Raw genomic sequence first — 13,855 nt, forward strand, 5'->3', positions numbered from 1 at the left:
ACTCAGAGATCAAAAGCCCAGCTCCAACTCACTTATCCTTCCCCCAGGCCAGTGAAGAGAGGCATCTCATTCTAGAACGTTATGAGGTGGAAAGGATCTGAGAACATTACCTAACTCAGTGTTTCCCGTCTTGTCCAACCATCATCAGACAATCTGGGGTATTGCTGATCTAGCCTTTCATAGAGGGGCTTGCTCAAGGTCACCTGCGAGCCAGAGGCAATGGCTGGAGTACAGCCAGGTCTGAGGCCAGCCCAGAGCCTTTCCCTCTCCTCCCCCCCTGACTCATGCTGGGCCAGTCCGTGGAGGGCCCTCTTCTTGTTTGTCTTCCAATGACAGCGGACAGTGAGATGGGAATCTAGAAACAGGCCTGGGTTGCAGAGGCCACGTTCACCCTGGTTTGCCCTAGGCCACCCCGTTTTACCTGAGTGATTTCTAGCCAGAAAACTGACTGTGAGAGAGAATGGGGTAGAAATGAGAGTAGGGGGCTGAACCCTATGGGTCTGTTTGGGGGCTCATGGCCCTCATCAAAGCCGGTATCTTAATATTGAATCCAATTTTGCCTTTCAACTTCAGGCCCAGACTCTCATTACGCCCTAAAAGTGGCCCCCTCATTCTCTGGGAAGCTGGGGGCCCTGGATCATGGGGAGTCAGGCCCACCTCCAGGTTCCCATTGACTTACAGATGCATGAGGGATGGTCTCAGCACAAGGCCCTGCTGAAACACCTGGTGATGGGAGGTGTTGAGGGCTGAGGGATAAAAACTAATTTTGCTTGGGCTGTCGTAGCCAGGAAGACCAGTACAGGTGCTTTCAGGGAAGAGATCTCTGACCCTCAGGAAGGAGTGGCCAGGGCTCTGGTCCAAGCCTCTCTGCTTGGCTTGATGCAAGTCTGGCAGCCCATCTCCCAGCAGCTCAGGTGAAAGAACCGGCAGTCAGATGAGGTCCCGGCTAGCCACACCCAGTACCAATCCCATGGCAGCTCAGGGGCTTCTGCCCAGCCCAGCAGCTGTCTGTCTGACCTATGGTGGGCAGACAGAACGGGAAAATAAAGGGCCCACATCCCAATGCCTTGGGTGCTGGAAGGTTCATTTCAGTGTGCTTATACTGCTTTATTAGTATGATTGGCACTGCTAAGCCGAGGGGATTGATTCCACTAAGTGAGAAGCACTCTCTCCATTCCCAACTCTTCCTCCCCTCGAAGTATTCATCATTAAGGAGTGGCTGGTGGCTGTCCACCGTCGACTGTGCACTGTGAGCTGTGCAGCTTTGGTTGGAAGCGGAGATGCCAGCACTCATGCTTCCACTGGTCCCTGAGGCATCACCTCTATCAGGACCTGTCTTCTCCCCTTCAGGGTTTTATGCGATTGACGGCATAAAGGGTAAACAGACCCCTGTTCCAAATGGCTTCCCAACTGCCTGCCCTCGAGTCAGACAGTCTGGGTTACAATTCTAGATCCTTGAGTCACAGGCTGGCACAGCTATGAATGAGGTGGGGGCCTTGGTCTAGCTTGACCACCTTATCCAAGGTGAACACTGCCTTTGAGGGGAGCTGCTGGTGCTGCTGTGGGTGGGTCCCAGGTGCATACTTCCAGTTGGTTAGTGCTCACTTCACTCCTCTTGGCCTCTGTCCTCTGGTCCTGGCAGATCAGGGGCTCTGGGGAAACTGCTGGAATTCAGAGTGAGGATTAGCCTTTCCCAGCATCCTGTAAGAGACCAGAGAGAGGGTTCAAATTTTATATGGGGGAACCCTCAATTCCTGAAGAAGTGACACAGGCTTTATTGGGTAGTCTGGTACAGGTATCCCCCTCCCAAGGTAAGGTGAAAGACAATGTCCTGAGAAGAGGGCTCTGGAAAGTGACTCTTAAGGCTATGGAGGAAGAAGTCAGTGGGGCAGGCAAACCTGTGGCCCAGCCACAACGAGCCAAGGAAGCTGTCCAGCTTCCCTTTAGCAGATCTGTCAATTTAGTTCCATCTATAAAGCGTGAAACGGGGAGAGAACAGCCTTGCCAAGAAGCAATGTTAGCCCGACCCTTCCCCTACTGTCCCTCTGCCCTGCCCTTAGGAATTGGCTTCCAGAGGATCAGACAGCCATCTGCACGGGGAAAGTCAGGCTGGGACTGAAACGCCCGCAGAGGAAAGGTTCCAGGAACAGGGCAGCCAATTCTGGTTGGGAGGAAGAGGAGGGAGAGGAAACCTTTGGGATAAAGGGCGTATGAGCTTGGGTCAGAGTCCTGTGTTACCCAATCAGAATGGCAGGGATGAAGAGGAGGCCAGCTCCCAGCAGGAAGGGAAACCCTTTCATGAAGTTCAGGGTGGCTGGGTAGAGCGAGTTGAAGATGCCAGAGGCCATCAGCATGGCCAAGCCATTCACACAGGCCACAGCAGAAAAGAGAGTACCTGTGAAGAAATAAACACACTGTGGAGTCTGAAAGACATAGGGCTGTGATCAAATCCATGTATTAAAAACTACATGTCGCCCGGCCGGGCGTGGCTCAGCGGTTAAGCGTCGACCTGGGATCCTAGGCTATCAGGGTTCGATTCCCGGTCAGGGCACATGCCCGGGTTGCGGGCTGCAGCCGATCAATGACTTTCTCATCATTGATGGTTCTGTCTCTCTCTCCCCCTCTCCTTTCCTCTCTCTGAAATCAATAAAGATATACTTTAAAAAAACAACAACAAAAAAACTACATGTGATATCTTCTAGCAAAAGCCTGAGAGAAATGTTTTTTGGCTTATCCCCTTGGAAATCATATCCTGTTTGAGGTTAGTTCTGGGGTTAATTCCCAGTTCCAACACTTATTAGCTGTGGTTGGTCCCTGAACAAGTCGCTTATCCTTGTGGGTTTTTGTGCCCCTCCTGTTAAATAAGGATACTACCTATCTCATAGATTGTTGGCAACATTAAATTCCCATGTGAAGCCCCTATCACAGGGCCTAGCCTCCTGGAGGAAGCCAGTTAGTAAGGGCGGTTCTTTTTTCTTATTGCCCCTGGCACCTCTGGGCACAGTGAAGGTGCTAGATAAAAAGCTTGAGTGAATGAGTGAAAGCTCCTGGGTCCTGGGACAACAGAACTGACAGTGGTCTATATATGGCTCCAGGTCCTCCTTCCAGGACAGATGGGGAAAAGTGGATGAGCCAGATGTTTCCAGATTGGGGTCTGAAGACCCAGAGGCCTGAGTAAAGCTATTCAGATATGCCAGCAGAATCCAAATTTTTCTAAATGAGCAACAGCCCAAGAGAAGCTGAGATTAAACTGTCAGACTGTCAGAGTTGAGGGCCTGTAGATATCACCAAGAACAAACCACTCTTGCCCTGGCTGGTGTGGCTCAGTTGTTCGAGCATCATCCCACGCACCGAGAGGTCACCGGTTCAATTACTGGTCAGGGCAAATGCCCAGGATGGGGGCTTGATCCCCAGTAGTGAGTGTGTAGGAGGCAGCCAATCAATGTTTCTCTCTCTCCCTCTCTACCCCTCTCCCTTTCTCTCTCAAATCAATAAAAAAAACATTAAAAAAAAAAAAAAAAAAAAAGAACTACTCTTGTATGGATCAAGAAACAGGCCGAGAGAGAGAAAAGGGACCCGCCTAAGATAGCCAGTGGGTGATGGTGCCAGGACTAACACCCATATCTAAGACCTGCTGCTCTTAAAAACAGACCTGGCTTTGCATCCTAGCTCCACCACTTACTGAGTGACCTTGGGTGAGTCCATTTAACCCTGTGGGCCTCTGCTTCTTCATCTGTCACTTGGGGACAATGAAACCTATATCACAAGGTTGTTCACTCCTTCTGAGCTTGCATGATCCGACCCCAGCGAAGCAGGGAACTCTGGCATCACAGCATCCATTTTACAGATGGAAAAGCTGAGGTCTGGAAAGGGAATATCCTCTGCTTGGGTTACCCAAAAGAAAACTATACTCTTCTGACTGCAAATTCCAACTCTGTGGTCTGAAAATCCCAGGCACTGTGGTCCTCTGCCAGCCCTGGGCAGTTTGTTAAGAGACCACTGGGCATAAGGAAGCAGATGCTGGTTAACCATGACACTTACCCTGCTCTGACTTGCTCACCAGCTTGGAGAGCTTGGCCCGGACAATGGGTGTAATGACTAAAGACAGGAAGAGGAGTGCGTACCCTGTGGAGAAACAATCATCAACTAAATGGCGTTAGGAAGAGGAGTGCACAAGCAAGATGTAGCAGAGCTCCTACACATACCCCAGGTGGGACTCTGGTTAGACACAGAAAAAACTTCCTTGATGGTGAAGGAGACCATGACTAAGGAGGAATGGAGACTACTCTTCTCAAGCTTTGGCCTGTTACCTCTTTTATCAATGAATGCTGATTCCCTACCAATGGCCTTCTTGTCAGAACATCTTTTGTGGACCCAGCAGGTATCACCCACATAGAAGGGAGGTGGCAGGGCACATAAGACAAGCATGGACTTTGGAGGCAGCCGAAGTTCAAAACCTGATGCCATCGCTTACTAAATGTGTGGCCTTGGGTCTGGCTCCCATCTGTAAGAGGGTAACAAGGCTTTCACCACAGGATGGTTCTGGTGTGTAGGGGGCTGAATAATGGCCTGAGATACCAGGTCCTAATTCCTGGAATCTGTAAATGTTACCTTATTTGGAAAATGGGTCTTTGCAAATGTGATCAAGTTTAGAATCTTGAGATGAGATTATCTTGGATGATGATAACCTGATAGGTTGGCCCCTAAATAATTTGACACAGACAGAATGGAGGAGAAGGCACACAGAAGAGGAGAAGGCAATGTAATCACAGAGGCAGAGATCACAGTGACGCAGCCAGAAGCCAAGGAGTGCTGGCAGCCTCCAGAAGCCGGAAGAGGTGAGGGACAGGTTCCCTCCTAGAACCTCTGAAAGGAGCAAGGTCCTACTGACACCTTGATTTTGGTCCAGTAATATGGATTCTTGACTTCTTGCTTCTAGAACTGTGAGAGAATAAATTTCTGTGTTTTAAGCCACCAAATCTGTGGTAATTTGTTACAGCAGCCGCCCTAGAAAATGGATACACCAGAAAGCCCATGAAGAGCATGGCACAGTAAGCACACAGTAAATGCAAGTTCCTTTTCACTTTGCATTTTGTTACTCTCAGACTTAAACTATTTCCTTCACAACCATTTCTTTCCCTCGTGTGACTATTTCCTCTTCAGTAAAACTGCAAACTCCTAGAGCAGCAATTTTCAACCGGTGCGCTGTGGCACACTGGTAAACCACAAGAATTTTTAACACATGAAATACCTGACTAGTCAGGGACACTGATCTCTTTTCCCTTAGATTGTCAAATAAAAAATGACAATAGCCAGCACAACAATAGCCATCCAGTATGAAGGAATTAAAATTATACCTATTTTTTTGTCAGATTGGCAAAAATATATTTTTTGGTGTGGTGCAGAATTTTAGTAATTAGTTTATGTGTGCCATGAGATAAAAAAGGGTTGAAAATCGCTGCCCTAGAGGACAGTAGATCCTTCAAAGTGGGTATATGATGAGGCACCCCAGGGCCCCTTCAGGTGTCAGGCTTCCAAATCCCACTCTGCTGAGGCTCCCCAGAGCAATGACAGTGCCGTCATCATCTCTGCACCCCTGAGGGCTTTGAGCCCAGCATCAAGTCCATGGGAGATCTGTGGGCAGGAGAGAAAGGTACCTGGCCCTCTTCGGCCTCACTGTCCAGGCAAGCATCCAAGTTAATAAATCTGTGATTACTGACTGGCTCACTTTGTACACAACATAGTTCAGAGCTTTATCAAAATAAATCTGTCTCTTTATTAAAAAGTTAATTTCCTCATTCTCAGCTGCCTCTCTTTCACCAAAAGAAGAGGAACAAACACAAGCAGGAATTTGACGTCTGCAGTAAGAGAAGACTGGCTTTTAACAAAAAACCCAAAGAAGCTGACCAAGGATATTTGAGGTAGGTCTTATAATTGTCAGAGAAGTGAGTACTAAGACATTACTAGCATGGACTTTGTCTAAGAACACCGTGAATATAGGCTGTGGGAGGTGAAGGAGCGAAGCAATTAACCTATGAGCCATATTGTGTCAGTTGCTCTATCTTACTAACACTATTTATGATCGATAATGTGGGTTAATTAATTTGGCTACTGAAGTTCTATATTTTGTGTGTAACAAAGGTGCCATTTTTATGAGGTTTCTTAGTTGCCTGTCTTCCAGTGCAGGCTAGGAACATAACAATGTTTCCAAAGGCATAAGCCAGCAAGTGGCTGGCCCCAATTTTCACCCAGCGCCTCTGGGACAAACCGTCCGTGAGCCCACACACATTACCTGTGAACATAAGAGGTGTGATGGTCGCAAATGCAAAGACCACCATCCCCAGGATGTTAAAGGCCAAGCCAATCTCAGCCACCCAAGTGTCAGTCAGGCAGAGTTGCATAAGCCGCAGGCCCAGCAGGCTGGTGAAATACGGGAGGTGCCTAGCTGCAGAACCGTAGCCAATCAGCGTGGAGTCCCAGCAGAGGGGTCTGCTCAGCTCATAGATGGTCAGGATGTCCTGGGCCCCAAAGTGCACAGTGATGACCACAAAGATAACCAGTGAGTACAGGGCTAAATGCTTCCTGGACTTCTCCGGGGCTGGAGCCATGTAGAGCCGGACAATGGATTGGTGGTGGCGGAATGTGAAGAGCCGGGCAGGTGTTGGCTCCTTCACAGTCTCACCAAAGCAGAAAGCAGAGTAGAAAGCTATGAATATCAGCAAGGCCAAGGCCAGCCAGAAGGGGTTGGCATAACCCTGGGCCTGGAGCCAGTGGCCCCCAAGGAGGCTCGCCAGCATCCCTGCCACCCCGATGCACGCTTCCAGCAGGGCCATTCGGATGGTTCGGCTGTGGTGGGAGCTGACATCCGCCACGGAGGCAAAGCCAGCAGCCAGGAGGCCACTGAAGTCACCGAGGAGGGCACAAAGGATGCGGCCCAGCACGAAGTAGCCCACGTGGAGCCGCAGCTGCACCACAAAGGTGGACACCAGAGCCTGGAGCAACAGGCCCAGCGAGGCCAGCACCAGCAGCGGGCGACGGCCCACACAGTCACTCCAAGCACCCAGCAGCGTGGATGAGAAGAGCCCCACCAGGAAGCCGCCCAAGTTCATGTAGAGGATCCAGTGGGAGGTAAGGGTCTCCACTTCCTGTGGGGGCATGAGTCTTAGCAGGGTGTTCTTCCTCACTCTGGGTTCCCCCCAACCCACTTCCCGACGGAACCACCGCCATCCTGGGAGGCACAGGGATGAGGCCTTTGTCTGAAGCCCTAAACTTCAGGCACTGGAAGGAGGGGGGGGGGGGTATGGAAAATGGACGTAGGTCCCTTTCCCTTAATTTGTTTACCCCCTTTTGTTAACTCTTAAGGCCGGAGGCGCTTTACGCATGTCCAGTTCTGCAGCCCTCAGTCAGGCCCACCGCCCGACACCCACAACCCCGGGCGACCCCCCCTCCGCGCCCGCGCCGCCCCCGCGCCGCCGCCGCCGCTACCTGCATGGCGGGGTTCGCGCTGTGGTTGCCGCAGCCCCCCCTGTCGTGGGTGCCGTTGTAGCCGAGGTCGGCGCTGAAGCGGTACCACAGGTACTGCGTGGTGAGCGGGCCCTGCAGGACCACGGCGAAGTTGGCCAGGAAGACGATGGGCTCCACGGGGCCCCGGAACAGCACTTTGGCCGCGGGCCGGGCGCGGGGGTCGCCCGGGGAGCTGGCGGGCCGGGCGCGGGGGTCGCCCGGGGAGCTCGCGCGCCGCTCCATGCGCGTGCGCCTCGGGGCGCCGGGGCTTTCTGCGCCTGCGCGGGCCTCAGTTCAAAGTCTGACGGGACCCGGCTCGTCCCTGGCGCTCGCCCAGCCCCCAGGTGACCTCACCTGCAGCCCGCGCGGGTCCTGCCCTGCGGCGCTCCTTTCCCGGCCCAGACGAACACCCGCGGGAATATCAGTATTTAACTTGTATCGATCGCTCCCTGGGCGCCGGGGACCGTACTAAACTGTGCGCTTTCATCTCCCAACAACCCTATAGACTCGCCGCTGTGTAGGACCCAGTCTGGAGACGAGGGAACCAGGACGTGGGGCCCTCGAGGCCCAAGTGGGGAAACTCGTGACTTCCGAGGCCTAGGCTGATGTTGTGTGTGTGACTCAGACGGGGTTAGAGTACAGCCCCGAGCTTTGTTTACTGCCTCGGTTCAGTTACGTGGTTTCTGCTGCTATCTTGGATATACCACTTTCTGCCCTGGGCCTCAGTCTCTTCATCTTTAAAATGGGGATGCTGATAGAAACTTCCTCCAAGAGTTGCTGTGGGAAGAATGGTGCCGGGTACATTTTAAGTGCTATTGTTGTTGCTAATAGGCTGTCACTTGCTCCACTCTGCCCTCGGATCTTTTCCTGGGGAATTAGTCTTGGTTTGGGGCTGGGGGCTGGCTCTGAGGTGCCCTTGGAGAGGCAGAGGAGGAGGAGACAGTGGAGGGCCTTGGAGGCCGTTGGGTGTGGCCCTGTGTTCCTGAGGGCTCCTGCTATAGGAATTGGGCCAGAAGGCCTGTTCCATTGCCGGTAAAAGGGAACAGCATTATCTGCCTTTCTCACTTATTTATTCATTCGGTGCATTTACTGAGTACTCTTTACGTGTCAGGGACCATGCTGGGGAACCTCTGGGAACACAGCGGTGAAGGAAACAGACAAAGCCCTTATCAGGCCCTGTAGTTCCTAGAATGGTGAAGGAAAGACATCAAAGAATCCTTCTAATAGTTGTAAGATTTCAACTGTGGCTTTAAGGAAAAGAGTTGTGGGACTCCAAGGCTGCTAATTCAGGGACCTGGGCCTGGTTTGAGAGGAGCAGAGCCAGGGATGGTTGCTTCCCCTGGCAACGAGGCAGCTGAATGGATTTCTGGAGGCAAGCCCTGATTATTGGGGAGGTGGGGCTCCATTTCTGGGCACCACGACTGTGTGTGGCCTTGTTGCTGGCTTTTTGACAATCTCCCACCTCCCCTGAGCCAGAAAGAGTTCCACGTTCAGGAGTAGATGCTGACTATTTACTGGTGGACTGAGTGATGGCCTGCACCCCCACACGACCACTGTCACCCTTGGTTTTCCTAGAGATAGGAAATTCTACATTAAACATAGAGACCTTGGGTTGGCTCCCTTCCCTCTCCACCACCTACACAAAAGTTTGGCCCAGTTAGGTCAGCTACAGTGAAGGAGGAGTACCCAGCTGAATCTTAGAATTATTTCCTAGATAAAGAACTAAGGCCGAGAGACGTAAGGCCAAGGCCAGTCAGCTGGGAATGGGTGAGGCCTCTTCTAACGTCCTTAAAACCTAGCTATGATCAGGTCATTGCTCTGCTCAGAACAATCCAGTAGTTTCCATTTCATCCAGTGAAAGCCAAGTCATGAGGAGGGCCCTAAGACCATGTGCCTTCTCTTCCTCTTTCCCCTACTCTATCCCTCCTGCTTCCTTTGCTCTAGCTACCCTGGCCTCCTTGCTCCCCTTACAACTTGTCCAACAGTCTCCTGCCTCAGGGTCTTTGCATCTGCTGTTGCCTCTAACTAGAATGCTCTTCTCTCAGATATCCCCCTGATGACAGGAGCTTTGTTTCCTTCACTATTGTATCCCTAGTACCTAGAATAATGCCTGGCACATGGTAGATGTTCAGAAAGTGGTAGGTGAATGAATAAATGAACCCCTCAAGGAGAAAGGATTCCCTGGCTGGAGTCCCAGAGCATGAGGAGAGGGTTGCCCATGTCGAGCTGCCCTATGGAGTCCAGAGCTCAAGAATCTCTACCTAGCCCGGCGGGGCATGGCTCAGCGGTTGAGCATCGACCCAGGATCCAGCCGATCTCAGGGCAAATGCCTGGGTTGCGTGCTCGATCCCCAGTGGGGGGCATGCAGGAGACAGCCGATCGATAACTCATCTTTGATGTTTTTATCTCTCTCCCTCTCCTTTCCTCTCTTTGGGATCAATAAAGAAATATTTTTTAAAAAAAGAAGAAAAGAATCTCTACCTAGAAGGAAGCTGAGCTAGAGATCACAGCTTTGCCTGCCTACCCTTTTAAAAGATGAGGAAATTGAGGTCCAGAGAGAAAGATGACATCATCCAGGAGGAGCTAAAAATTTCTTCCCTTTCAAATCCTTAAAGGAAAGAAGTGATTGCAAAGTAATCAGATTTAGTTCCATCAGAATTAGAAACCTAAAGTAAAAGGCAAACAACAAACAAAATATTCCCCTTAAAATATGACAAAAGATTAATATTTTATGTATATATGATAACAACTTAAGGTCTCTCCCCCATCCATCAACAACTGGATAAAAAAACTAAACATCGCCTTGTAACACAGACCGAATATGAGACACTCCTGAGCTCTTCTCCCACTTCCAAATAACAAAGGAAGTGCTGTGCCTTTGCTTTTGTTCTTTGTGGCCAACACATGAGAAGAGATTTTGTTTTAAATGTGAATGGAATGCCTGAAGCTGGTAAGGCTTGTGTCAAACAGACATCGCTGAGGGAGCGCCAAGGTACCCTTTCAGGAAACAGTTTGGAAGCATTTTATCAAAACCCTTAAATTCTCTAATTCCTTTGAGTCTCTATCCTAGGGAAATAATCTGAATTACACAAAAAACCCTCATGTACCAAGATGTTCTCCATAACATTGCTGACAATAGTAAAAAAAAAAAAAAATTGTAGAGGAACTACTTGTCGAACAGCAGGCAGATGGTTGAATAAATTACAGTAGATCCATTCAGTGGATGCTAGCCATTAAAATGACATATTCAAAGAGATTATAATAATATAGAAAACTGCTTATGTCATTATTTTTATGTGGAAAAAAAAAGAACTTTTATTACTCAGCCATCAAAAAGAATGAAATCTTGCCATTTATGAAAACATGGATGGACCTAGAGGATATTATGCTAAGTGAAATAAGTCAGAGAAAGACAAATACTGTATAATTTCACTTATATGTGGCATCTAAAGAACTAAACAAATGAACAAACAGAACAAACAGACTTATAGACACAGAGAACAAACCGATAGTTGCCAGAGGGTTGGGTGGTGGGGGAATGGGCAAAAAATCGAAGGGGATTAAGAGAAACAGCTTATAGTTGTAACAAACAAGTCGCGGGGATGTCACGTACAACATAAGGCATATAGTCAATGATACCACAGTACCTTTATATGGTAATAGGTGGGTACCAGGCTGCTTGTGGTGATCACTTTGTAAGGTATATAAATGTCAAATCACTATGTTGTACACTTGAAACTAATATTGTATGTCAACTATATTTTAATTAAAAAGAGCTTTCCATTTGAAAATGTAAAGAAGCGGACTTTTCGTTCACATGGTGTGCTTACAGGTGTGGAAAAGAAGCGTACTGACTCTAAAGACCGGATGACACTGCACCAAATATTCGCAGAGGTTCTGTCTGGGTGGGAGAGTGAGATAAGGGTTTTTTTCTTCTTCTTTTTCTTTTAAATATATCTTCAGCCCTGGCCGGTGTGCTCGGTGGTTAGAGTGTTGGACACACACACACACGCACCAAAGCCTCCTGGGATCGGCTCCTGGTCAAGGGCACGTACCCGGGTTGTGGTTCAATCCCTGCCGGAGGCAACCAATCAGCATGTCTCTCTCACATCCATGTTTCTTCCTCCCCTCTCTCGCTCTCCCCCCCCCTTTCCCTTCCACTCTCTCTATAAATCAACAGAAAAAATATTCTTGGGTGAGGATTTAAAATATGTACATATATATATATATATATATATATATATATATATATATATACACACACACACGCACATATATATATTTCAACTCTTCTAATATAAACATGTATTTTATCATGGAAAATATGAAAATGTTTTCAATCTGATGATGCTGATGACGTTCCTCTGCTTCACACCTATTCTAACTCAATTGCTAAAGATCAGCTTCATGCCCCTTAGTCTTCTGGAGACATCAGTAAGAGCTGACTTCATTCCCAGGCGCTACGTGAAGGTGTTACACATTATCTTATTTAATCCGCACCACAGCCTTATGATGACGTGTCTGCGGTTCAGAGAGACGCAGGAAAATGGCCCTTCTCTCTCTGAGCATAGGTTTTCTCTTTACACCTGCTCCAGTGCTTCCTGGATCCCAAGATTAGTATATGTTAGTCCCTTTGCCAGGAATGCCCTTCCCACCTTGCTTGGCCTATTCAACTCCTATTCATCCTTCAAGACCCACCTCTGTGTCATGCTTCTAGGCAGAATTAGTCATTGCATCATGTGTGTTTCCACAATACTGTGTTCATATATTTAACCCCAGTTTTGCACTTAACCCGATTATAAATATGCGTTTCTAGGGTTGTCTCCTCCCAACCCATGTCCATATCCTACCTCCAGACTTGAGGGTAGAGATAATGTTTTATTCACCTCTGTATTTCCTAGCAACGGGCCTGGCATGCAGTAAGATGAAATATTAAATAGGTTCGATGGCTTGCACCAACTCCAGGTAATTGATTGCAGTTGCCTGGATTGCTGCATTGAGATTGGCTATTTCTCTGGCTTGGTGGAAAGGAGTCCTGGACCCACTGGTTATGTCTGCCATGGGCTCAGGAATGAAAAGTATTGACACTAATGGCAGTGCTGTCCAACCCTGGAATTTGTGCTCAGTAGGTTTTGTTGAGAAGCTTTGGAAGTCTTGGAAGCTAAAATGGTTTCACTCTCAGCTGGGCATTCCCTGTAGAAGGCTGTAAAACGTCTGCGAGAGAGGCGATTGCAACACTGATTCCTCAGTTCCACAGCAGTCTTGTGACAGGTTACACCCAAAGCCTGTGCTTTCTTTCCACAAGTGGCTAACCACAGCTTCTAAGTTGCTGATCGTGCTCTAGGATATTAAAAGGAAGGGAGGAGAGAGCATAAGGGGAAAGCCATTTGAGTTGTCACTTCTCAGCTCTGAAAGTCAAAGCAGCATTCATGTTGCAACTGAGGGTCATCATAGCACTGAAGTGGAAGCTGAGAATATATCCATCTCACTGTGAGACTTTAGCCAAGTCCCTTTCTGGCCTCAGTTTTCTCATCTATGAAGTAATTTCTGGCCTACAGAAATTACTTCTTGTCTGTGAAAAACGAAGTAATACTATCTACCCCTAGGGTGGTTGTTAGGATCAAGTGAGAAAATGTAAGTGGCTTTGAGTTTTTATGGCATGTACAGGTGGCTGCTGTTGAGCTGAGCTTGAAGGTGGAGAGGGATTTCACCAGAAAGAAGTGACACTGTCCAAGGTGAGGGTCAGACAGGCACCATCCCCAAGGTGAACCTTAGAGAGGAATGCTGTCCAGAGTCCAGAGAAGTGCAGGACTGGAGATGCAGCTCTCCAACCATGTACCCCACAGGGGCTCCTACTTATCTTGGGGGCTCCTACCCTTGCTCTCAGTTTAAACACTTTGTTCTCCATAGAGCCTTCTGATCTGATTGTCCCTCCATCCATTCATTTAGCATCTGCTGCTTGCCAGGTCCACTCTTAGGAGCTGGGGTTACAGACAAAAGCTTACACAATCCCTTCCTCAAGGAGTTCCTCGGACAGTAGGAAACAGCACCACAAATCCAAACTTACCATAATAAAAGTATACAGTCACTTTAAAAAATTCAGTGTCCTCAAGAGGAAGTCAGAGAAAAATTCACAGCAGAGGAACTGAGTTTTTAAAAAATGTACGTTTTTACTGATTTTTGAGAGAGAGGAAAGGAGAGAAACATCAGCGTGAGAGAGAAATGATGATTGGTTGCCTCCAAAGGTGTCAGGGGGTCCTCCCTTATGGACCGGGGGTCAAACCTGCAAACCTAGAACCAGGAATCGAGCCAGCTGCCTTTTGGTGCATGGAACGATGCTCAGCCAGCTGAG

At 48.8% G+C, this 13,855-nt stretch overlaps 2 protein-coding genes across 5 annotated transcripts in view; one reads left to right on the forward strand and one right to left on the reverse strand.

Moving 5' to 3' along the window:
* Window positions 1-1,068: 1,068 nt before the first annotated feature.
* Window positions 1,069-7,767, reverse strand: SLC46A1 (solute carrier family 46 member 1). Of its 4 annotated transcripts, XM_081161246.1 has the most exons (5): window positions 7,486-7,767; window positions 6,293-7,145; window positions 4,042-4,125; window positions 2,239-2,395; window positions 1,069-1,701 (listed from the first exon to the last, which is right to left on the reverse strand). In XM_081161246.1, exons 1-5 carry the CDS (start codon window positions 7,744-7,746, stop codon window positions 1,644-1,646), a joined length of 1,413 nt encoding a protein of 470 aa, XP_081017372.1. In that variant the 5' UTR covers window positions 7,747-7,767; the 3' UTR covers window positions 1,069-1,643. The 4 variants fall into 4 exon arrangements, with proteins under 4 accessions (XP_081017372.1, XP_081017373.1, XP_081017374.1 ...); XM_081161247.1 differs by lacking the exon at window positions 4,042-4,125 and having other exon boundaries at window positions 1,070-1,701; window positions 7,486-7,762; XM_081161248.1 differs by lacking the exon at window positions 2,239-2,395 and having other exon boundaries at window positions 1,071-1,701; window positions 7,486-7,762.
* SLC13A2 (solute carrier family 13 member 2) overlaps window positions 6,501-13,855 on the forward strand; it is a 57,002-nt gene continuing 49,647 nt past the window's right edge. Inside the window, exon 1 of the mRNA XM_081161244.1 lies at window positions 6,501-7,128. The gene's annotated coding sequence lies outside the window, so the exon portion shown is untranslated. The remainder of the gene's footprint in view (window positions 7,129-13,855) is intronic.

The sequence above is a fragment of the Miniopterus schreibersii genome (assembly GCF_964146895.1).
Source record: "Miniopterus schreibersii genome assembly, chromosome: 16".
NCBI classification, from domain to species: domain Eukaryota; kingdom Metazoa; phylum Chordata; class Mammalia; order Chiroptera; family Miniopteridae; genus Miniopterus; species Miniopterus schreibersii.

Coding starts and splice junctions, on each gene's coding strand:
- SLC46A1 (XM_081161246.1), bottom strand. CDS start 7,746: ATGGAGCGGCGCGCGAGCTCCCCGGGCGACCCCCGCGCCCGGCCCGCC. Junction 7,146..7,485: donor GCGCGAACCCCGCCATGCAG/GTAGCGGCGGCG, acceptor ATGCCCCCACAG/GAAGTGGAGACCCTTACCTC. Junction 1,702..2,238: donor ATCCCTGCCATTCTGATTGG/GTAACACAGGAC, acceptor GGTCTCTTACAG/GATGCTGGGAAAGGCTAATC.